General features: G+C 50.7%; 1 protein-coding gene across 1 annotated transcript; it reads right to left on the reverse strand.

Moving 5' to 3' along the window:
• Positions 1–963: 963 nt before the first annotated feature.
• Positions 964–24,252, reverse strand: CC2D1A (coiled-coil and C2 domain containing 1A). Its single transcript, XM_006900779.1, has 29 exons — positions 24,202–24,252; positions 18,648–18,783; positions 17,504–17,622; positions 17,348–17,413; positions 16,981–17,115; positions 16,654–16,888; positions 10,778–10,902; positions 10,401–10,473; positions 10,168–10,239; positions 9,946–10,076; positions 9,794–9,866; positions 8,890–9,023; positions 8,530–8,641; positions 8,276–8,448; positions 5,731–5,853; positions 5,584–5,642; positions 5,351–5,467; positions 3,787–3,860; positions 3,652–3,710; positions 3,406–3,457; positions 3,206–3,305; positions 3,038–3,128; positions 2,360–2,497; positions 2,212–2,276; positions 1,557–1,620; positions 1,352–1,478; positions 1,182–1,258; positions 1,058–1,105; positions 964–984 (listed from the first exon to the last, which is right to left on the reverse strand). The coding sequence occupies exons 1-29, from the start codon at positions 24,250–24,252 to the stop codon at positions 964–966; spliced, it is 2,850 nt and encodes a 949-aa protein (XP_006900841.1).
• Positions 24,253–24,259: the final 7 nt, after the last annotated feature.

A 24,259-nucleotide genomic window follows, 5' to 3' on the forward strand; every position in this document is an offset into this window, starting at 1 on the left:
AGACGCTGGCTCCTGCAGGGGCTTGCTCTCTCACACACACACACGCGCACGCGCCTTGGACTCCCCAGGTGACAGGGCCTACAGCCTACAGGGATATCACTGTGCCACCCAAAAAAACCCAAACCCATCGCCACTAAGCTCATTGAGACGATGTGTACGTACATCCGAACAGACCTGCTCTGCAAGGTTTTCATGCTTGTCATTTATGGACTTGATCACCAGGACTTTCTTCCTTGGTGCCGTTGTCTGGGTCTGAAGCTATAACCTTCCAGTTAGAAGTCACTGAAAATGTTTACACTTCCCTAAGAGCCCCACAGGCCACTGAGCCACAGATATACCCAAGGCCAGCTGCTGCAGAAGCAGAAAAAGGCCACAGACACCCCCCCCCCCCATGACAGCCAGCTTTCATGCACATCCCAGCTGCAGGCACTTGGAACAGATGGCCCCAGCTCCAAGCTTTGGAGACGGTCGCAGTCTGGCCACCAGGGCTTGAGGAGGAAACAACAGACCAGAGGGCTGGGCTAGGTGTGGCCCAAGCTGTTTATTCCGAGGGTTGGTCCTGGGGGCTCAGCTGGGGGCTCAGGTGACCTCAGAGACTTCTTTGGGGTGTGGGCAGGTTTTGAGGTTAAGGCAGGGGAGGGACAAGGAGTAAAGTGCTTGCAGGGGCCCCCAGGGTTGGTCCTGCCACTTCCCACCCCAGCGCGGGCCAGGGCCTGGGCAATCCAGAGCTGTGCAAACGGGTTTCTCCGGGGCCCACCCCAGCAGGCCTGTGCCGGGTGCCTGAGCCGGGCTGAGCTGGCTGGGCACTGTCCCAGTGCCTTGCCAGTGAGGAATGCCCAGAAGACCTGGGCTGGCACCGCAGGGGAGGGCCCTGCGTCCGCGTCCCCCTCGCTGATTGTCCGCTGATTGTCCGCTGATTCAGTCTGGGCCACACTCAGCTCCTCCCAGCGGCCCGTCAGCCCCTCACCTCCGGAGCCGCTGCAACTGAGGGGACAGACCACAAAGGTCAGAGAAGGTGGGCACGGCCACCCCAGCCCCCGCCGCCACCGAGCCTCACCTCACTCTCCACCAGGTTCCGCCTGTACAGCGCCTCCTTTGCAGCTTCCTGTGGGGACAGGTGGTCAGCAGGTGACCTGGTGGCCCTGCCCTACTCCCACCTGGCCCGGCCGGCCCCGCCTCACCCTGCTGCCGTCGTTGCCCAGGCGCCGAGCAGCCTCTGTGTAGAACTGAAGCTGTCGCTCCAGCTGAGCTGTGTACTCTGAGGACAGAGAGAGGACAAGGAGGCCTGAGGCCCCTCTCCTGCTGCATTGTCCCCGCCCTGTCCTCTCTCATGTGCCCTCCGAGCCCCTACCCCGACGGATGGCCATGCCTCCCTGCTCCAGCTGGGCCCTCTGCCACTGGCTGCGCTGCATGATGTCCTGGTATTGCTGGGCCACCTCAGGGGGCACCGGCCGCCGCGCCTGCCTAAGAGCCAGAATCTGGGGGTACACAGGAGGTGATGAGGGCCTGAGCCTGCAGACCCCCTACCTTCAGAGCCTAGCAGGACTGGCACCCACCTTGCGCTCCAGACGCTCTTGGTCAAAGGCCAGCACGCTGAGGCTGTGTAGGGGCCGGGCTGACCTGTGGACCGGGGTGGAGTGAGGGCTAGAGGGGTCTCTCTTGTCAACCCTGTTCACTTGACAGACATGCTGGCCGTGGGGCATCCAGTGAGGAGCCAGCCAGGCTGCCTTGGCCCTCGCTCATCCCACAACCTCGTGGGAAAGAGGGTCGCACACTAGGTTAGAGTCAGGGATATGATGGAAGCTCAGGGCACGTGACAAGTCAGTCATCTCAGAAGCACTGAAGCCCTATGAGCAGCCTGGGGGCATTCCTGGAGGAAGAACTGAATGAAGGATGGGACCCAAAGAATAAGTGAAAAGAGGAAAGACGTCCAGAGGCTGACAAATACAAGGCGTGTTAGGGAACCACAGGGGAAAGCAGGGAGAGGCAATGCCAAATAGATAGAAACTGTTGGTAAGATCACAGAGGGTCTTAAAGGTCAGGCTGAGGAGGTTAATCCGGACCCTCACAGAGAAAAGTCAGGAGAGGTTTTGGGAGAAAGGGACGTGGAAACAATCAGGAGAGAAGGGACGTGGTCCAAGGTGTGCCTGGCGGAAAGCATGCCGTGAGGCAAGAGAGGAGGAGGGACTTCTCTCTGGTGCAGCCACCTACCTGTTTCCTGGTTCCCTCGAAGGGGCAGGCACAGGTGGGGCCTTTCCTTTGGGCATGGTGACCTGCTTCAGAGGAGAGTTTCCTGAGTTCTGGCCCCTCGGGGCCTAGCATCCCTCCATGAGGCGGGCTCGATGGGCAGTGGTCTCACCGAGGGCATAGCTACCGGCACAGGATCGATGACCAGCCACCTCTCAGTCATCGTCTCCAACTGCTGGGCTGTCAGTGGCTCCCGAATCCGGACCATCACCTCCAGCCGCCCCCCGGTGGGCCTTCGGCCATCCAGAACCTAAGTGGGGGACAGGAGTGGTTGGTGGTGGGACCTAAAGGCCCAGAATCATGGAGAACCAGGGAGACTTCCTAATATGAACCTATTTTGGCTGAGACCGGCATGAAGAGATGATCCTCTCATAGGAATGGCCCTGGAGGGTTTCAGGGCTGTAAATCTTTATGGCAAGTGACTGTTGTGTCTTTCTCACAAGGAACAGATGGTGGATTTGAACTGCTGACCTTTTACTTGGCGGTCAAGCATTTTAACCACCATGCCACAACACGTAGGCTGCTAACTCAAGGATCAGGTTGGTAATTAGGATTGACCAGTTCCTTGAGGGAAAGGAGGCAGTCCTTTCCTGTAAGGGACTAGAGCATTGGAAACCCGAGGGAGGGTCACTGGGGGTCTGGACCAAAGGTTTGAAAGCTAAGGGGATAATTAGTCTTGGCGGGGCTGGGGGAGGAGGGTGGTCTGGGGCCACTGGAGGGGAGGCTTTGAGGGACTTGGGTCCCAATGAAACAGCCACACTGGGCTTTCAGAAGAACGTCCACCTCGTACCTCAAGGATCTCCCGGACCTCGCATGCCGTCTCCAGGCTGTCCAGCTTCAGCTGGGCTGTGCCCAGGACCCGGTCATTCTTAAACAGGCCCCTGCAGAGAGGACGGGGGTTGGCCCAGGGCAGCTCTCCTTCCCGACAGCTCACCCAGCACCCAAAGCTCCAGCTTACCCCTTATGGACCACTTCGAACTTGATGCCTTTGGTCTGGATGGCCCTTCTAAAACCACGGTGGCTGCGGTTGATGCACAGTTTGAACTGCTCTTTGAACTCTGGCCAGGGAAGGAGGGAGAGGCCGGAGGAAGTTGGGGACAGGTCAGGCTGTGACTCCAGGTTCTGTTCACGAGGCAGACTGGCCCTGCTGCAGCTTACCTGGAGAATCTGTGTTCTTGACCACGCTGGTCTTGTCTTTCTGGGCTTCTTCCTGTGATCAGATCAGAAGCAGGAGAGCTCAGGCGTCCAGGGACTGACCGTGGGCCCCTGCCTCACACATCCCCCGCCTGCAGGAGTTCTAGCCCTCAGGGGAGCTCAGGCACCCAGGGCCTGACCCTGCACCCCTGCCTTACACATCCCCAGCCTGCAGGAGCTCCAGCCCGCCCCTCCTCAATCCCCACATACCACATTGGGATAGGGGAAGTCGAACCGAACGAAAACATCCAGGTCCCCAGGAGAGAGCCCTGCGGACAAATGAGGTTCAGAGCCAGGCAGAGTCGGGGTCACCACAGCCCTGACCTTGGCCAGCCGCACCCTCACCTGGGGGCGTGGGCAAGTTGATGCCCTTCACGATGAACAGGACCATGTCGTTGCTGCTGAGGTCAGGGAAGATCCTTCCGGACGGGCAGGAAAGGGTACAAAGGTATTTCAGCCCCACTGCCCACCCACCTTCTTTCCCCTCAAGGTGGGGCCCAGAGGACAAGGCCCGGAGGGGTGTCTCGGCTCCTTGGCTCCAGTTTGAGGCCACCACTGGCTAAGTGTTACGTCCTTTCTTGAAGTCTATCCACACTGATCTGCCAAGGAAACTGCTCTTTGCTCAGTGAACAGTCTCCCATGAGTTCCTGCTGTATCTTCACCGCCAGCAGGGTCCTCACAGCGGGGGGATAGGGAAGTCGGTGAGAAGGGCCCGGCTGGGTACTCCCAGAGCCTGATCCCGCCGAGGAGGCGGGAACCACAGGAAAAGAAGGAAGTAACAGACGCTCTGATGGTGCAGTCCACAGGGAGTTGAGCTGCCAACCTAGAGTTCATGCCTCTCTGGTGGTTCGAATCCACCCGCTGCTCTCAGGGAGAAAGATGGGCCATCTCCTCCCCTATGATTTACAGCCTCCAAAAACCCAGTGGAGGGTCAGCTATGAGTCAGTTCCAACTAGATGGCAAAACAACAGATACCGTGGGCGCCTCCGCAGAGAATGAAAATAGGGGCCAGTGGGACATGCTCTAGAGGTGGGGCAGAGGATCTGGGCAGAGACAGCAGGTGCAAAGGCCTTGGGGTGGGAACACACTTGGTATGTGGTTGGAGCCAGGGGTCTTAGGCACAGTCAGAAGATGAGGTGACAGGAGCCAGGCCCAGTGGACGTGGGGAACCAGAGTGGGAGGGTGGGTCATCCCAGGTGGGGTGGACAACCAACCACGTCTAGCCTCAGCACAAAGTGGGACGAGGCTCCAGCTCCTCAAGCGTGGGGAAGATGAAACAAGAGCATGAGGTTTTGTCCCCATGTCAGCTGGGCTCCAGGGCGGGTAATGCCTTGTCAAGAGCCACACTGGCAGCTGACGCTATTAAAGGAGATTTCCGGAGCCTTGATGAAGTGGACGTGTCTCACAAGTTCCAGTGAAGGCTCGAACTGAGGTTTCCCAAGGGAGAGAGCTCTGTCTGAAGACCATCGCTTAAACACCTGGCAGTGCCAGGCTGCCCCCACCCCCAACTCTTGAAGCAGGATTGCCGGTTTCCAGTCTGTGCTCGTAGTCTGTGAATACTGAATTTACCAGCTCCCGCAATATCATGAGCCAGTTAATTAAAAGTATCTCACTATCTGTCTATCCTACTGGTCCCAATTCTCTGGAGAACTCTGATACAAAGAGCCCCATCCACGGCCACAATTAGTCCATGGCTTCCCAGGGCTCCCCAGGAAACCCCATGTGTTCATGGTGACACACTGTCACACTCACTGGATCGATCCTGCTTCCAAACATGACCCTGTCAGGGTCTCGGGCCTGCCTTCACTTCTGCCTCACACCTACCTCAGGGTCTCTGAACGCGGTGGACCCACCGTCCTCCCAAACCCCGCTCCCAGAGGGCATCCAGGCCAGGGTGCATCCGCCTTACTTGATGACGCTGAAGGTCCTCTGCTCGAAGCGCGCAGCAGGAGTGGGGAGACCCCGGGCGAAGGCCTGCTTCAGAGTCTCCATGCTCCGTTTACAGTCCTCCGCCAGCTTCTCAAACCTGCCAGCCAGAGGGCCCTGATCAGAGCTGCTGCGAGGAGCTGGCTCCTTGGCGCTGAGGCTGGCGGGGGTGAAGTCATCGGCAGGGCTGGGGGGACCATGCTGGGAGGCACTCACTTGCTGGTTTCAGCGATGTTGCCCAGGTGGGTGAACTGGTTAGAGTGGTTTAGACACATCTGGGAGGAACAGGAGACAGCGAGGGGAGCCTTGGGGGATTGTGCTCCTGGCGAGTCGAGCTGACTCAAGCTGGGGGTCCCTACTCACCTCGTGCTGCTGCCGTATCAGCTTGGTGAGCTCCCCATAGCGCCGGGCAGCCTCCTGAGACATACCTGGGCCAGGCCGCTGGACCAGGGTGAAGTCGTCTTTGTTGACCGGGGCAGGTGGCACCTGGGGAGACAAGGCTCATGGGACTGACCCAGGGCTCTCTGGAGATGTCACTCCTCCTTGTTCAGGGGGCCCTTTGTGGCCTTGCAGTCTGGGCCTCTTTCACGTGGTCCTTCCCAATCCCCACATGCTAAGACACTCTCCAGTCACCCAAGAAGTCATAAAGGGCACCCTTCCTTTGTGCCAGGTCTTGTCCTGGGGTTAGGGACAGTGTGAAGAGGCAAGCAGCCATGATCTTAAAGGGTCACATTCTCTTTTGGGGAAAAAGGACAATACACAAGAGAAGTTACATGAAATAGTAAAGAACCCCCTAAAACCTAAACCTGTTGCTATGAGTCAATTCCAGTGGATGGCAGTCTATGGCAGAATTGAATGCTACAGGTTTTCTTGGCTGTGATTAATATAGATGCAGATTGCCAGGCCTTTATCCCGTGGTACTACTGAGTATCTACTGAACCATAAACATTCAGGTTAGAAGTTATAAGCAAACTATACCACCGGGGACTTCGTTAGAGAACAATATATGCTACACAGAAATAGGGGATGGAGCTGAGGGTTCCTGGGTAAAGGGAGGGACTTTTTAAAGAGAGTATCACGAGAAGGCTCTCACAAATGAGTTGGTAACATCTGAAGAGAGATACAAAGAGGGAGGGAAGGAAGTCAAAGAGTGAGAGGAATGGCATTTCAGGCAGAGGGAAGAACAGGAGCAAAGGTTATGAAGTTGGGGCGTGTCTGGTGTTTTGAAGACAGTAAGGAGGCCAGACATCTGGCAGGGAGGAACTGAGGGGGTGAGAGGAGGAGGGGAGGGCAGGGAGGTGACGGCACAGATTACAGAGAGCCTTGTGGGTCACCGTGAGGAGCTGTACTTAATTGTGTTTCATGCTCCACAAGAATTGAAGTACTTATCTGCTCTGTTCCCGGCTGCATCATCGGTGCCAGCACAGGCCCCACACTCAATCAGTGCTCCTTAAATACATTCTGTCACGGGTGCTCTTGCTTTGCACCAGCTCACTGAACTCCCAGTGCCACTTTCCCAAGGAGGAAAGTGACACTTAGTGGGAATGAATGTCCTACCCAATGCTCAGAGAGCCTTGCTGGTGTAACGGTACAGAGTTGTGTTGCTGATGAAAAAGTGTGTGGTTCGAATCCACCAGCTGCTCTGTGGGAGAAGGATGTGTAATCACCTCTTGTGTGATTTACTGCATCCGAAAACCCACTGGAGGGTCAGTTATTGGTCAATTCCAACTCGACAGCACACAACAACTGCTCAATGCTCTGGTGGGAGTCTGGTATGAAGCTTTTGTGGCCTACTGGTAAGGAGTTTCACTGCCAACACAAAGGCATGAGATTAGAATCCACTGTGGAATTGTAACAACCACCTAATGCAGCAGAATCTGTTATCTTCCCCCAAATCTGATCTCACCCCTTCCTTTGTACTGGACTTTGGGTGGAAACTCAGTAATCCAAAAACAGACTAAATGTCCGAGCCTCCTTTGCAGGTGGATGTCCCATGTGACTCAGTTCTGACCGATGGGAGGAAAGCAGAGGTGACAGAAATTCTATGTTGTTGTTGTGTACCGTAGAGTTAGAACCAAGCCATAGCTGACCCTCCAGTGGGTTTTCAGAGCGTTAACTGCACAGGAGGAGACTGCTCACTCTTCTCCCGTGGAGCAGCTGGTGGCCTCAAACTGTGAGCCTTTGGGATTTACAGTGCAGTTTCTTTCCACTAGGCCACCAGATCTCATAATGCCATGTTACTTCCTAAAAAAAGAATCTGTTTAGGACAAAAACTGCATAACACCCCCTTTTATAGCAGAGCTGACATGGGGGGTTGGGAGGAGAAGAGGACAGGGAAAAAAGGGGATCGAAAATGAACACTTTACTGGAACAAATGAGGGAAAGAAATATTAAAAAGGAATATATGATTGGGCAATATATGTATGACAACAGTCCAGAATAAGAGGTGCACTGCAAAGTGGACTTGGAGAGGGGGAGAAGAGGGAGCGAGGGAATCGTGTAACAATGAATGAATGAAGATATGACTTTTCTGTAAATATTTGTTAAAATCACAATAAAATGGTGTATAAAAAAAAAGAATCTGTTTGCCCTCCCTTTTCTCTGACACACCTTCCCAGAGGCTAGCTGCAGAGAGGACAGCAATCCGCTCCAACCTCATCAACAATACAATATCTTGCCTAGGAAGAAGCAGAGCAACAAGATGGAAGGAGCCTGGGTCTCACCGTGTCAAGTCCAGACTGCTCTGAGTGTTACATAAAAGAAGCACCAATTTTCTATTGGGTTTCGCTCGTTTTCTTTAGCAGCCTATTTGTTACAGCAGCTTAGTATAAACGCTGACTCGTACATCCCAGGTGACATGGGTGTTCAGTGGGTGCTTTAGTCAGTTCAATGAGCCCAGGTACCTCACCTTCGCGATGTCCACAGGTAGCCCATTGCGTGAGGCCTCCAGCATGGGTTCCAGCCCCTTTGCCTGGCGCAGGTGCATCTTGGCACCCTCCACATCGTTCTTCTGCTTGGCTCGTAACGCAGCCTGTAGGAGCTGCTTCTTGCGGTTCTCCAGGAAGGCCAGCTGCTGCTGAGCTGCAGGTAAAGGGGCCGCTGCAAATAGTGCTGCTGCAGGGCTGGGTAACAGGGCAGCCAGAGCAGGGAGACCACATCTACCTCTGGTGGATGTGCCTTTGGGGGCTACTTTGGCTGCTGGGGTGGATCCTGACGCAGGTGCCCTTGAGGATGGAGCCTTTGACTGGGCCGTGGGAGCTGCAGGGCTGGTGGACTGCAGATAGACAGAGAGGAAATCAGAATTTTCCCAGTACCTACCATTGGCCAGGACCCAATGCCACCAACAACCACAACTAGAAGGGACTATTATCATCCAACTTAACAGATGAGGAGACTCAGGCTCAGAGGCTTAAGCCACAAAGAGCTGGTTGTAACCTGACACTCTGGGTTCAAGGTCTGGACTCTATGGATTTACTCTGGTTACCCCTCCCCATTCTAACTTGAAGCCTGTGCCCCTCGCACCTTCTTAGGTTCTTCATCCTCTTCATCTTCGGGGCCTTCATCCTGACTGGCTAACTTCATGGCGGTCTCCAGAACACCTACCAGGCTCTGCTGGGTGGGCTCGGTGGCTTCCAGACCCTGGATGGGCGGAAAGCCTAGGCGGCCGGGCAAGACTTGGTCAAGAGGAGAGCACTCACGTTGAGACAGCAAGACGCAGGTCTCTATTCACCCCCCTCAAGGAACCTGACACTATTCCCATCCGCACTCATGGCTCTTGGCATCCCTCTCCTGATGCCAGGCCTGGATCAGACTTTAATGGGTATTTCCTAAAGCTTCCCTTGTGCCAGGTGCTGGGGAGCATGGCCTGGAGGCATGGCTCAGAGATTAACTGCTCTCATGGGGGGTGCATAAGTAGTTTTGAGAATTCAGAGCAGTACCTGACCTTAACTGAGAAGGGTCAGCTAAGCTGAACTCTCACAGCTGAGGAGGAGAGACCTGGGCAAGAGGAAAGGGAGGCACACACAGGGGACTGGGGGACTGGCTTTCCAGTTACTTCGATTTTATTTTTTTATAGTCATTGTGTACTGTTGAGTTGGACCTAACTTATAACTGATCCCCCAGAGACAGTAAGAAGCTGCAGAGAAGCAGACTGTCCATCTTTCTCTTGAGGAGCAGCTGGTGGATTTGAACTGTGTGCCTTTGGGATTCCAGTGCAGCTTCTTACCACCAAGACACCAGAGTGCCCTAATTTTTAGTTAGTGCTTGCCAATTTCCATTGTGTAAATATTCCTTCCCTGACTTATTCGTGCTGCCAATAGTTTAATCAGATTGCAAAATCCCTATGTAGCAATCAGTTCCCCAAACGCTCACAGCAGGAACCTGTAAAGCTTCTAAGGCTGAGAGGGAGGAGCTTGGCAGGGCCTACCTGGGGGCACGGGCAGCTCTGCCACATCCACGGCTCCACCAGCCTTGTGGGCTCGGATAGCATCTTGGTATTGCTGTAGGGAGAAAGGGGTCAGGCTGCCCAGATCGTGTCTAGGGACCGCCTCCTCGCCCTGTAGCCCCGCCTCCACGCACCTTGACGATGCGCTCATGCATGCGAGCCTTCCGTTGGTCCCCCTTAGCTTTGGCCTGGGCTGCGGCCACGTGGTACCGCTCCATCCGCTGCTCCAGTGCCTCTAGGAGGGTCCGTGGGGGTGGGGGCACATCTGGGCAGGACCAGGAGGCAGAGTTAAGGGCTCAGGGAAAGAGAAACACTGTTGTTCCAGCCTGCCCTCCCTGGAGGTCCAAGGAGTCTACCTGGTGTGGAGGGTGCTGTGGTTGGAGCTGGAAGCGGTGAAGGTGCTGATGACGCATCTGCGGGCAGCTGGTCTGGGGGCACAGAGGGTCAATCAGGGGCTTGAATGCAGCCCCTTCCAGGCTAGTCTGACCCAAGGGATTCCCCAGGCCTGACCAATGGGGGCCGCAGCATCAGGAAGAACTTCATGATGGCCTTGAGCAGACCTGGGAGGAGGGCTGGGAGGGGTCCTCACCAGGTGGAGGGGGCAGGCGGGACAGGTCCACGGGCTCCCCCCGGCTCAGGGCCTCCAAGACAGCATCAAAGCTCTGGAGAGGGACACAGAAGGTAAGGGAGAAGACTGCAGTTGGGGAGCCCCCACCCCTGCCACAATGCAGAGGATTCCTAGTTATTATCTCTCCCCTGCGCCATCCTGCTAAATCCTCTAAGACTCATGGCCATTTCATAGAGTAGGTAAACTGAGCCTCTATGAGGTACAGCAAATTGCAGCTGGAAAAGTGACAAAGCCAGGACTCAAACTTGAGTCTAACTCCAGATCTCACGTTCTCTATATCCATGTAACGCTGGGCCCGTCCTGCTCTCTCCCTCAACCGTCCGTCAGCCTGGACACACCTTGGCCACTCGGAAGTGTCGGGCGGCAGTGGCGGTGTCTCCCTGCTGCTTGGCCTGGAGAGCAGCCAGCTTGTACTCACGCTGCCGGCTCTGCAACTGGGCCAGGAGACCAGGGCTGCAGGGACCTGGAAGGGGACAGAGCCAAATCATGTCTACTTCATTCTACCAGTAAGACTGATCACCGGCCCATTTTACAGATGACAGAGCTGAGGCTCAAAGAGGGAACACTATTTCCCCAAGGTCACATAGCCTGAAAATGACAAAGCTGGGATTCAACATCTGCAAGTCACAGATTCTAGAGCCTCAAGAGAATTCTGGAAAACTTTATGCCTTCTTTCTGCATGCTTGTGTTGACATCTAAAATTTTCCCTTCTAAATATCAAACTCGCGAAGGTTGTCACTCCTGTTGAGAGGTGCTGTCAAGTAGAATATGACTCCCAGCAACCCTACGAACAGCCCTGAACCCTGCCCTATACTGTGCCAGCCTCATCACCTCTCTCGAGACAGACGGCCCATTTTTAGTCACCTTGTCAGTCACCTTGTCCAGGGTCTTCCCTTCTTTCACTGACCCTCCACCTTTCCAAGTATGATGTCCTTTTCTAAGAACTGGCCCCTCCTAATACCATGTCCAAAGTACATAAGATGAAGCTTTGCCTGGCGAGCTCTGGTGGCCTAGTGGCAAGAAGCTGCACTGCAATCCCAGAGGTGCGCGGTTCAAATCCACCAGATGCTCTTCTGGAAAAGGAGGAACAACCTCCTCCTGTACCAGTCAGATCTGATTTGATGGTACACACACACAAAAAAAAGGATAAAATAAAATAAAATATGAAGCTTCGCCATCCCTGCCTCCAAGGAACACTGTAGCTACCTTTTCCCTAAGACATATCTCTTTGTTCTCTTGGTAGTCTATGGGATATTCACACTCTTCTTCAACACCACAATTCAAAGGTATTGATTCTTCTTCTGTCATCCTTACTCACTGTCCAGCTCTCAGATGCAAAGCAAGTGACTGAAGAGACCATGTCTTGGATCAGGCACACCTTACTCTTTAAAGTGACTTTTTAACCTGACTTTCCTTAGTACTTTGGAAAGGTCTTTGTCAGCAAACTTTCTCAGTGCAATATATCTTTTGATTTCTTGATTGTTGATATCAAAAGTGTTGACTGTGGATCCAAGTAAGACAAAATTGTTGACAACTTCAATCTTTTCTCCATCTCTCATAACGTTGTCTATCAGTCCAGTGGTAAGGATTTGTGTCCTTCCTAGCATATCGTAAATATCAACATTTGGTGCTATCAGGTGGATCCTAGCAGAAAGCAAATACCAGACGAATGTCTACTTGTGCTTTATTGATTATGCAAAGGCCTTTAGTTGTGTGGATCATAACAAGTTATGGTTAACATTGAGAAGAATGAGAACCCCAGAACATTTAATTGTGCTCATGTGAAGCCTATACTTAGACCAAGAGGCCAGTGTGCAAACAGAGCGAAGGAACACTGTGGTTGTTGTTGTTAGGTGCCATCGAGTCAAGTATAACTCATAGTGACCCTATGAACAACAGATCTGAACCCTGTCCTATCCTGTGACATCTTCACACTTCCAAACACACAAGGGCCCATTGTTGTGGTCACCGTGTCAATCCACCTGGTCAAGGGTCTTCCTCTCCTTCACTGACCCTCCATCCTTCCAAGCATCTGTCCCTCTCCAAGGAACAGCCCCTCCTAGCAACATGCGTGAAGGAGGTGAGGCACAGCCTCATCATCTTTCCCTCCAAAGAGCACTCCGGCTGCACCCTCTCCAAGACACTACAGGATTTAAAATTTGGAAAGGTGTGCATCACGGTTGTATCCTTTCTCCATACCTATTTAATCTGTTTGCTGAGCAAATTATTTGAGAAGCTGAACCCTATGAAGAAGAATGTGACACAAGGATCGAAGGAAGACACATCAATCACCTTCATTACCTGATGACACAGCCTTGCTGAAATTGAGGAGGAAGGTTAAACGCTGCAACAGTCAATATGGATTACATCTCAAAGTCAAGAAAACAAAAATCCTTACCATAAGCACACCCATGTTTATCGCGGCTTTGTTCACAATAGCAAGGAGTTGGAAACTACCGAAGTGCCCATCAACAAACAAATGGATAAAGAAGCTGTGGTATAGTCACACAATGGAATACTATGCTGCATTGAAAAACAAGGAACTCATGCAGTATTATTCAAAATGGGTGACCGTGGAGGACATTATGCTGAGTGAAGTATCTCAGTCACAAAAGGACAAATACTGCGTGGTGCCACTGTTGTAAAACAGGACTGACCTCGGGATTGGGGGGGAGACTGAGAAAGATGGGATAAATGATGTATACTACATCGAAACAGATGAGGGAGAAAACTGTTTAAAAGGGATATGTGATTAGGTATTATTGTCATGACAGGAGTCCAGAGCAAAGGCTGCATAATGGAGTGGACCTAGATAGAGGGAGGGATTGCAAAACAATGAATTTTTCCTTTACTTGTCAAAAAGAAGAGTGTATGGGGGGGGAGGGGCGGGCAGGGAGAAAAGTACAACAATGAATGAATGGAAATCCAAAGTCTCTGTAAATTTTCATTAAAATTAATAATAAAAATTTTTTTAAAAATCCTTACCAATAGACCAATAGGCAAAATCATGACAGACGGAGTAAAGACTGAAACTCTCAACAACTTCATCTTACTTGGATCCACAATCAACATCCTTGGTACCATCAGTCAGGAGATAAAATATCCAGGGAATGTCTGTAGTTAGAGCACCTCTCAAATTACTGAAGAGCAATGATATCAGTTTGAGGACTCAGATGCACCTAATTTAGTCCTCAGTCTTTTCTGTCACTTGCTATGCATCTGAGGGCTGGATAATGAATAAGGATGACAGAAGAATTGATGCCTTTCAACTACGGTTTTGGAGGACAGCACTGACTATCTCGTGGACTACCCAAACAATAGGTAAGTCTCAGGGAAGGTGCAGAGGACACATTGAAGGCACGAATGGCAAAGCTTCATCTCACATACTTCGGGGTATGTTGCTAGGAGAGGTTATTCCTTGAGAAGACAGGAAATGATTTGGAAAGGTGGAGGAATAGCGAAGGAGAGGAAGATGGACTGAAAGTGACTGCAGCCATTGTGAGGATGGCTCAGGACAGGGCAGGGTTCAGATCCGTAATTCACGGGGTCATTATGGGTCGTACTCAACTTGGGAGGCCCTAACAACATCACTCAACATCACTCTCTTCAAACTACCATGGGGATTGAAATTCACCAACACTCATTTTCAAATATATCCACAAGTTCATTGTTAGCAGTCAAGAATGTCACCTGTCTTGTCTTCTTGAGCTCTTCTTTACACCCACATCCCCTACTCAATCTTTTCCTAACATATTTACACACTTGAAGGTCTTTTTTCACCGTCCTACTATGCAACAGTGGGCATGGGCCCACGGAAGAGTGTGAGGATGGTTGGTGCAGGATCGAGTCAGGTTTTAATGTGTTGTACCCGGGGTCTCGATGAGCTGGTGTCCACTCAACAACACCCATCAACCACCACCATGCACATATGAAACCAGAACACGTTCCTGCATCGCATCTGCGCGTCTGCAGAGGTAGGGAACACAGGGTTCTGTGTTTCTTGGAGTGTGCTGATTACACCTATAAACAGGAGGCTCACTGGGGTTTTGACAGGAACATCTCTGCAGTTAAAAGTAACAGGTACATTTTAACAATTAAAAAAAAAAGTGCTGCAAATACAACCCCCTTCCTGAGTCCACAAAATTTTGAACTACCTAGAAAACAGCATCCGCACTGCACTTTTCTGAGCGACAACTACACCTATGGCTTTAAACTCAGACTTAAATGGATTTTCCTGAAAAAGTTGTCTGGAGGCTGGAGGAAAACACCTTGACATTCAATTGGATGTATTTCTGTGACTACAAACTTCTTACTATTAAAGAAAAACAATTTTTTAGGCTAAATTAGCTTCAAAATTGTTATTAGCATGTAAATGAGCAAAACTTATCAGACTTTTTTCTATTTTTTAAGCACCCTGATTTTACTAGAAAGGTAACCCCTGCTGACCAGCTCAGAGCTGTGCCCTTTGCTCACCAATTCACTCAGGTCCTCTCCCACTTTATCTGTCTGATATGTAAAACCTGAGAAGGCCAGTTCACACCAACGAGCAGGTGGGAATACACATGCATGTCATCATGGGACTCTGAACTTTTGTCAAGCTCTCAACTCAAAACCCCAAGGTAGAACAATCTCGCTGATTGTAGCTGTGGATTTCAGGTGACTGTACCAACAATCCTCCCTGACCTCTGCCAAAAACAACAGCTTAGAAAAGAAGTTGCAGAAGGATTTTGTGTTCCCTGCCTCAGACCCAGGATAAAGTTTGAGGTGTCTCTCTCTCTCTGTGTTTCCTGTCAGGTACAGTAGCGATTATTGGCCTTTTTTTCAAGGGAGAGCATAAATGTAGTCCCCTATCACCACCACCACCACAATGACGCAGTCAGGTTTTCCACATTTGGTGAAATCAGAAGCATCAGCATATCCAGAGCACAAAGAGTAAGTCTCAGGGGAGCTCTGGTGGCCTAGTGGTAAGGAGTTGCAACTACAATCCCAGAGGCGCACGGTTCAAATCCACCAGATGTTCTGCCGGGAAAGGAGGGACAATCTCCTCCTGTACCAGTCAGATCTGATTGGACGGTACACTCACACAAAAATAATAATAAAAAAAAAATTTTTTAAAAAAAAGAGTAAGTCTCACCCTGAGAAAACCACCTGCATGATCTCTTCTGCCAGGTTAGTATCAGGTACGTTTTTGTAGCTGGGCAGAGCCCATTCTCAGGTTCTAGCAGGGAGGGTGTAGGCTTTCATATAGGGAGAAAGATGACCAGAAAAGGGAAAGCCAGGAAGGAAAACCCTCATGAGAGGTGTCTTCTCCAGCAGGTGAGACTGAGGAGAGAAGCGGAGGCCCACGAATTGCTCCCTTAAAATTCTGTGTGTTCTGTATCCTAGTAAGGCAAAAAGTGTCTGTGGTCTTAAAAGTTTTCATAGCCATTAAATTATACTATTGGTCTCTACTCTTCGGGGCAAAAGAAAAAGAAAGCAGCAAAGTTTCAGAGAAGAAACAAGTCTACAGGGTTGTTAGCCTCCAAAAGCCATAAGCTCAGCTGCCCTGAGATCAGAAGAGATAGATGGTGCCCAGCTACCCTACCAATCATTCAGATCAGGACCACCGCAGACGGAACCTGAAAGTGCAGAGAGGAATGTGGAACTAAGCTCAAATTCTAAAAATTCAGAATTAGTGGACCAGTTGAGACTAGAGTATCCCTATACTCTTTAAATCTTGAATTTTAAACTATCCCAAAGTCACCTTTTAGTGAAGTAACAGATTGGTACACAAAAATAATAAAGGCTATGAACCTGTGAGTTGAGTGCTCCATTAAAAAACTCCTCTATGAGATCAAAGGCTCGACAATTACTCTAAAGCAAAGATGAGCAGAGAGGTTAGAACACTGGAAATGGAACAACCAGAATGCAATGAAAGGAAAAGATGACACATTATAAAAAATCACACTAGTGTCACGGATTAACTTGTGCAGAGTTAGACAAATAATAATCTAATGTGCCGGGTAAACTCCCACCAAAAACAAGAAAATATTACTAAAAAATCCAAAACTCTACATAGTATATACCCCTTGGAGAAGCATCGGGAACTTCAGGGGCACGAGGACCTAAGGAATGTTTCAAACATTTAATAGCCAGCTCATGGCCCCACTGAAGGGCTGGCCAGCTGAATTCCCAGCCCAACCCCACTGCCATCCTGACCTTGCCCATGGCCTACCTGGGGGCAGCTGGGGCTTAGCGGAGCCCAGGGACAAGGCTGGAGCAGTGGGAGGAGGAGCCTGAAGGGTCACCCTGGGCTCTGGGGTTGGTGGACTTGTAGGGGCCGGCTGAGTGGGTGAAGGAGTATGGCTGGGCGTGGCTGCCTGGCTTCTGCCCACAGCCACAGGCGGAGGGATGTCCCCTTCATCGATGGTGTTGCCCTTCCGGACAGAGGCCAGCAGGTTTTCAAGCGTCTGGAGGAGGCATGATTGTGGATGTTGGATAATAGAGCGGGGTGCAAGTCTAGGAGTGGGGGATCCCTGCACGTGGTCTTCTGCCAACTCACCTTAAGGCCCCGGTCATAGCGGCGCACCTTGGCACTATCTCCAGCTTGACGAGCACTTTCAATGGCGGTCTGGTAGAGGGCCAGCCTCTCCTGCAAGGTGGCCTCCACTCCTGGGCTAGGAGCTGAGGGCTTTGGCTACAAGAAGATATGGGCATGGCCTGGTGTGACCCCAAGAGGGCCACCTCACCAGAGTCCCATGTGCCAAATCATTTGTATTGTGGGATATCCCCCCAAACCTGAAGGGCTTGCAATCATGGTCCCTGTTTCCTGGTAGAGGGAACTGAGGCTCAGCGGTCACACGGCTGGAGGGGCAAGGAGCCCCTGGTTGCCCACAGCTCTGGCTCTAGGGGCAGGGTAGTGGACACACCTGGGCCAAAGGAGGCTGAGAGTCCACAGCCTTCTGCTCCTCTCCAAGGACTTCGTTCAGTTCCGCCTGGAGGGACACAGCATGATGGGGTCATGAGGGGTTGCTGGACAGCACACATGAAGGGGAAGTCTCACCCCACCCCACCCAGACACTCACCAACAGGTCGTCATCAGCCTCCACATCATCCTCGTCAGTCCCCTCCTCCTCCTCATCCTCGTCCAGGTCCCTCATGCACAGGCTGGCCATTTTCTCAATGGCCTCCATGGGCAGGGGCCCTGGCAACAAAGAAGGCCTCAGCTGGGTCAGATCCTTCCAGAGCCCTCAGCCTCGCATCCTGCTACCAGCCACCCCACAGGACAGGGCAGCAGAAAGTCTAGACATGACCCCTTTCCTGCCCTTCCAAGGTACCCCACTCTCCTCAGGCCTCCCTGGGTTACTCCAACCCCACTGACCTTGGCACCCTCTCCTCCTTCTTTACAAAGCCTCAGTGCTGAGGTCAGGCTACCTGACTTGAACCCTGGTTCTGTGGTTTTCTAGCTGTAGGACCTTGGGTAAATTACCTCTTATCTGGGCCTCTGCCTCCCCATCTGTTAAATGGGTTAACCACAGTCCTTCCCTCATGAAGAGGTCAAGGAACCTAAAGTACATAAAGCTTTAAGTCCAAGGTTATGTTTAACAGTGGAATTAAACACTTTAGGGCAGAGCTGACATGTTTAAAGGCTCCATATGTCCTCTGGGCTCCAGCTTCTTAGACCCACAATGTTCCCCAACCCCAGCTGTGACCCCACCCCACACCCAAGCCTCTGAACCTGCTCTAAACCATTCCTGGAAGAGGTCCTGACTCTTCACCTGCCCTCCCATCCTGAGCGCCTCCCTGACTCACAGCTCTCCTTCGGGGTTCTCCCACCTCAGCCTGAGCATCAGACCGCAGCTCAGAGGTTCCAGCTGATGACAGATAACATTAGCTTACAGCTCCCAGACCTTGTAGAAAGTACGTTACAAAACACTAGGAGGTGGACCCCTTTGATGTCAGTGCACTTATTATTCCCATTTTACAGTCAAGGAAATCAAGGCCTCCAAAAGTGTTGTGACTCACTAAGTCACAAGACCAGGAAGTGGTGGAGCTGAGATTCAAACCCTCATTTTAGTCCCAAGTGAACTACCTCACCTCCTACCCACAATGTGGGCTCCAGGGAAGCAAGGGCCTTCTCTGCCTTCCTTCCCATCTCATCAGCACCCAGTTCTGAGACATGAGAGCTCAGAAAATGTCTGAGGGTGGGAGACTAAGCGAACACCTCACCTTTGCCTTTGAGCTTCTCCAGGGCTGGGGCCTGGCCCCCTACTAAGGCCAAGAACTCAGCCTCTAGTTCTTCATCGTTAACTCCATCTTCAGGGATCATCAGACCATCTGGGGAAAGGTCAACCAGTAAGCCCAGCTGTGGAAATAGAGAGAGGCCTGTCAGACCTTGGAATGGAGCTCACCTGGCCAGAGGCAGCCATCATGGGTCCACAGTCCCCTGGACAGGAAGGGAAACCAGGCCTCCTGGGGAAAGCCGTTTTCAGGGAGTGCCAGGAGGCTGGGATGGGCCCAGGAGAGAGCAGGTGTCCCGCTACGGGCCAGGCCCTCTGATGCAAATCGAATCGGGGCAAAGGGCAGATGGAGAGCCCAGCTCCTTGCCTGAGCCCATTCCTGGGGTATGCTGGCAGCACGTACCGTGGGAGCAGCAGTTGCACACTCTGGCCACAGCAAAGCCATTCTGTACACCAAGGGGCTTTTCTTCCAACACCCTCAGCAGAGGGGAGCAGACCAGGAGGTCTGTGCCATCAAGAACAATCAGATGGCCTAACAACAATGTAGAAGTTAAAGCAAGGACTCACTTTGTGTAACAAGTCTGTCTTGCACATCCTGGTTAATGACCTACAAACCCCAAACCAAACCCTTTGCTGTTGCGTTGATTCTGACTAGTAGGAGTGGCATCCACTTCCTAAACAACGTGCCTCTGGAAACTACGAACTTTGATAAATGGCGACAGTTGCAGAGGTGCTTCATAGGGTCACTAAGAGCTGTGCTCAACTCGAAGGCAATCAACAAGAAGTGACTTCATAGGGTTCCCAAGACTGTAAATCTTTACAAAAGCAGACACTGCTTCATGTTTGTCCTGTGCAATGGCTGATGGATTTGAACTGCTGACTTTTTGGTTAGCAGCCGACCACTTTAACCAAGGCTCTAAAATAACCTGAGGATGACATGCATAAGAGGTTGACATACATAAAACTGTCCTTTAGATTTTATAATAGCTATTGGGTTGTTTGCATATGAAAGTGTATCTTTGAACAATGCCTGACATCAGTTGTCCTTTAGTGTTTAGATCTGTCGGTGAGGGATCCAAATGACAACAGCAACTGGAAAGACTAGAGAGCTAGTAAATATAGCTGCCTTTGAAGGTAACAATGAGGCCGTGGTGGTTCAGTGGCAGAATTCCAGGTAGGAGACCAGGTTCGAGTCTCAGCCGATGTGCCTCATGTAAAGCCAATACAATTATATTAGTGGAGGCTTGTATGTTACTGTCTTCCATTGGTGCTCTGGTGACATAGGCTGTAGCGTGTAGTGTGTTGTTGTTGTTGTTATGTGCTGTTGAGTCGTTTGCGACTCATAGCGACCCTATGTACAACAGCCCTAAACCCTGCTCTATCCTGTGCCAATCGCACTGCCTCTGACACACCCATCCCGATTACCCCAGTCACTGAATCAATCCATCTCATAGAGGGTCTTCCCCTCTTGCGCTGTCCCTCCACCCTCCCAAGCATGATGTCCCTCTCCAAGGACCTGTCCCTCCTTACAACATGCCCAAAGTATGTCAGACAAAGCTCCAGAATCCTTGCCTCCAAGGAGTAGCTTGGTTTAACCCTCTCCAGGATGAATCTGTTTCTTTTCTTGGCAGTCCATGGAACATTCAATACTCTTCTCCAGCACAGCTCAAAGGCATTAATTCTCCTTCTGTCCTCCCTAGTCATTGTCCAACTCTCTGATGCATAACAAGTGATTGCAAAGACCATGGCCTGTATCAGGCGCACCTTAGTCTCCAGAGAGACACCATTCCTCTTGAGTACTTTAGAGAGGTCCCTAGCAGCAGACTTTCCCATCACAGTACGTTTTTTTATTTCCTGGCTGCTGGTGCCAAGAGTGTTGACCATGGAGCTGAGCAAACTGAAGCTGTGAACAATCTCAATCTCTTCGCCATCCATCCTGATCCATCCCGATTGGTCCAATGGTGAGAATTTTTGTCTTCTTGACATTTAGCCTCAATCTATACTGAAGTCTGCAATCCTTGACCCTCTGCAGCAAGCGCTTCAGGTCCTCCTCAATTTCAGCAAGAAGATTGTTAACAGATCTTCCACCAATCCTGATACCACAATTCTCCTCATAGAGCCCAGCCTCCCGGATAATCTGAGTAGTGTAGCTAACCCAAAAGGTATGTGTCGCCAGTGGATCGAATCCACCCCCAGTGACTAACCCCGGAGAACGATGGGCAGTCTCTTTTTCCCATTATGATTTTACATGAGAGACACAATGGAAGGTCACTGTAAGTTGGGACTGACTCCACAGCAGTGAATTTTTGCATTTTTATATTACCATGAAGCTAAACAGGTTTCAGCAGAACTTTCCGGCTCGGAGGAAGAGCATGACTTCCAAAAATGAGCCAAAAGAAAGTCTACTGATCATGTGGGCAGAGCAAGAGCCGCAGCATTTGTCTTAAGTGAGCTGCTACAACAAGCAGGGAACAACAGCAGAAAGAAGGACAACAGTGTTCCCTGAGAGTGACATTTACCACTGATCACAAATTATTTCGATAAGCCTGCAATGGAACACCTCATAAAAACTCCATTTCACATAAGAGAAAACTGAGGCACACAGCTGTAAAGTCACATGCAGAGTGCAGAGGCTAGGAGTTGCTGTTGTTGTTATGTGCCATCCAATCGCTTGCGACTCATAGCGATCCTATGTACAAGAGTTCTAAACGCTCTTCTATCCGGTGCCATCCTAGCCATCTCAAATACACTTATTCCCACCGCTCTAGGCACAGACAGAATCGATTCATTTCATCGAAGGTCTTCCTCTCCTTTGCCGCCCCTCCACTCTGCCAAACATGATGTCCCTCTCCAAGGACCAGTCCCTCCTTGCAACATGCCCAAAGTATGTCAGATTGAAGCTTCAGAATCCTTGACTCCAAAGAGCCTTCCGGCTTCACCCTCTCCAGGACAAACGTGTTTGTTCTCCTAGCAGTATATTCAACACTCTTCTCAAGCAGCACAGCTCAAAGGCATCAATTTTCTTTCTATCAACCCTATTCACTGTCCAACTCTCCGATGTATAGCACATAACTGCGAAGGCTATAGCCCGGATCAGGCGCACCTTAGTCTCCAGTCTGACGTCATTGCTCTTCAGTACTCTTGAGAGGTCCCTCACGGCTGACTTTCCCAATGCAATTCGTCTCTTGATCTCCTGTGTTGATTGTGGAGTCAAGCAAACTAAAACTGTTAACTATCTCAATCTCCTCACTCTCTATACTGATGCTGCCAATTGGCCCAGTGATGAGAATCTTTGTTTTCTTGATGTTGAGCTTCAATCCATATTGAAGACTGCAGTACTTGATCTTCTGCAGCAAGCACTTCAGGTCCTCCTCAGTTTCAGCAAGCAGGGTTGTGTCATCTGCATAACGCAGGTTGTTGATGAGTCTTCCATCAATCCTGATGCCACATTCCTCCTCGTACAGCCCAGCATCTCAGATGATCTCTTCTGCATACAGATTGAAAAGGTATGGAGACAGAATACATCCCCAACGAACCCCCTTTTTTATTTTGAACCATGCAGTGTCTCCTTGCTCTGTTCTGACGACTGCCTCTTGGTCCAAGTATAAGTTTCACATTAGCACAATCAAATGTTCTGGGATTCCCATTCTTTGAAAACCCTATGTACAGTAGAGCACACTTAGACTATCACTTGGACTAGCAGACATGGCAATTGAGACTGAGACCTTAGAAATGGAAATACAGAGAAGAAGGAACAGCTGTAAGCAGACACTAGTGATTGGAACATGGAATGTGAGAAACATGAATGTAGGAAAACTGGACATTGTTACGAAAGAAATGGAATGCATAAATATTGACATACAAGGTATAGGCAAAATGAGATGGCTTGTCACGGGACATTTTGAATCAGACGATTATATGATTTACTATGCAGGGGATGAAAAAGTGAGGCTAGGAGAGAAATGTAGGATTATTTGCCTCTAGCCTCTGGGTATTAACCATGCCCTGAGCCCTTTCATCAACTCACTCATTCACTCATTTCCATCAACTTGGAACCAAATCATAGCGGACCCTCTAACAGGTTTTCAGAGGACAGCTTTCAGTATATTATACCTCAATATCAAGAAAACAAAAATTTTCACCACTGGACCAGTAGGCAACAGCATGATGGATGAAGAAAAGACTGAGGTTGTCAACAATTTAATTTTATTTGGATCAACAATCAACATAGAATATTGACATCCTAGAATGTTAAGAATTTAAAATTGACAGCAGTCAAGAATTCAGAAGTGTTGCACTGGGAAAAACCTGCTGTCAAGGAGCTCTCCAAACGTCTAAAGAGCAATGATGTCAGTTTAAAGACTAAGGTGCACCTGATGCAAGTAATTTTCCATCACCTCCTATGTATTTGAAAATGGAACAGTGAATAAGGATGACAGAAGAAGAATCAATGCCTTTCAGTTGTGCTGGAGAAGAATACTGAATATTCCATGGGCTGTCAAAAGAACAAACATCTGTCTTGGAAGAAGAGCAATCTTGCACCTCTTAGAGGCAAGGACGATGAAACTTTGTCTCATATACTTTAGGCATGTTGTCAGGAAAGACCAATCCTTGGAAAAAGATCCCATGCTGGGAAAAGGTCAGAGAGAAAGAGGAAGATTCTCAACAAGATGGGTTGACATATCTTATCAGAGATGCTGAAGATGGTGTGGAGTAGGGCAAGGTTCAGATCTGCTGTACACAGGGTCTCTGAGTCGTAGTTGACACCTATCAACAACAACAAACTGAACTGGAAGAAGTTGCTCATCTTTCTCCCACGGTACAGCTAGTAGATTTGAACCATTTGCCTGTGGGTTGGCAACACAACTCCTTACCCACTAGGCCATCTGGGCTCGTTCAAAGCTTAGAAAATCAAACTGTGAGGTGCCTGGGACAAGAAGATGAGCAGAGAAGACCAGGGCCAACCTAACCTGCCAGTCCTGTTCTGGAGCAGGAAAAAAAGATGTGTAATCTCCTCCCGCTGGATTTACAGCCTCTGAAAACCCGCTGCAGGGTCAGCTATGAGTGGGTTCTCCCTTGACGGCATTAAGTGAGTGACTGGCCAGGCTCTTGATCCCTATGACCTTGAGCAAGTCTCAGATACCTCTCTGGGCCTCAGTGTTCCCATCTATATAATGGGAATAAAAGGAGTTGAGGCCTGACCTGGCTGATGCGAGAGGGTGGGGTGCAAATGGCCCAGGGGAACCCAGGAGAGAACAGGTACTGTCCTTATTACCCCAGGTCCAAGGCCTGCCCCTTCCCAAATGGAGATGATGCCGCAACAGGTGGCACCAGCTCAGGGGCGGGGGATGGGGTGGCACAGCTCGGGGGCTGGGACCTGCAGGCCGCACTCTGGAGACGAAAGGTGCTGGGCTTCACTGCAGGGGCTGGAGCAGGCTCACCTGAGGGGCGGGAATCAGTCTCTCCTGGGGGTGGGGCCCTCTCCTGAACGTGTGACTGCGATCAGGAGGATCTCCAGGCAGGGCCGTGGAGCTCAGACTCACCTGGCGGGCTGCGGCGGCGCCACGACCCGGGGGGCCCTTCCTCTTGTGCATCTTCTAA

Source organism: Elephantulus edwardii, unplaced genomic scaffold (assembly GCF_000299155.1).
Source record: "Elephantulus edwardii isolate Elephantulus edwardi_28Jun2011 unplaced genomic scaffold, EleEdw1.0 scaffold00296, whole genome shotgun sequence".
NCBI lineage: Eukaryota > Metazoa > Chordata > Mammalia > Macroscelidea > Macroscelididae > Elephantulus > Elephantulus edwardii.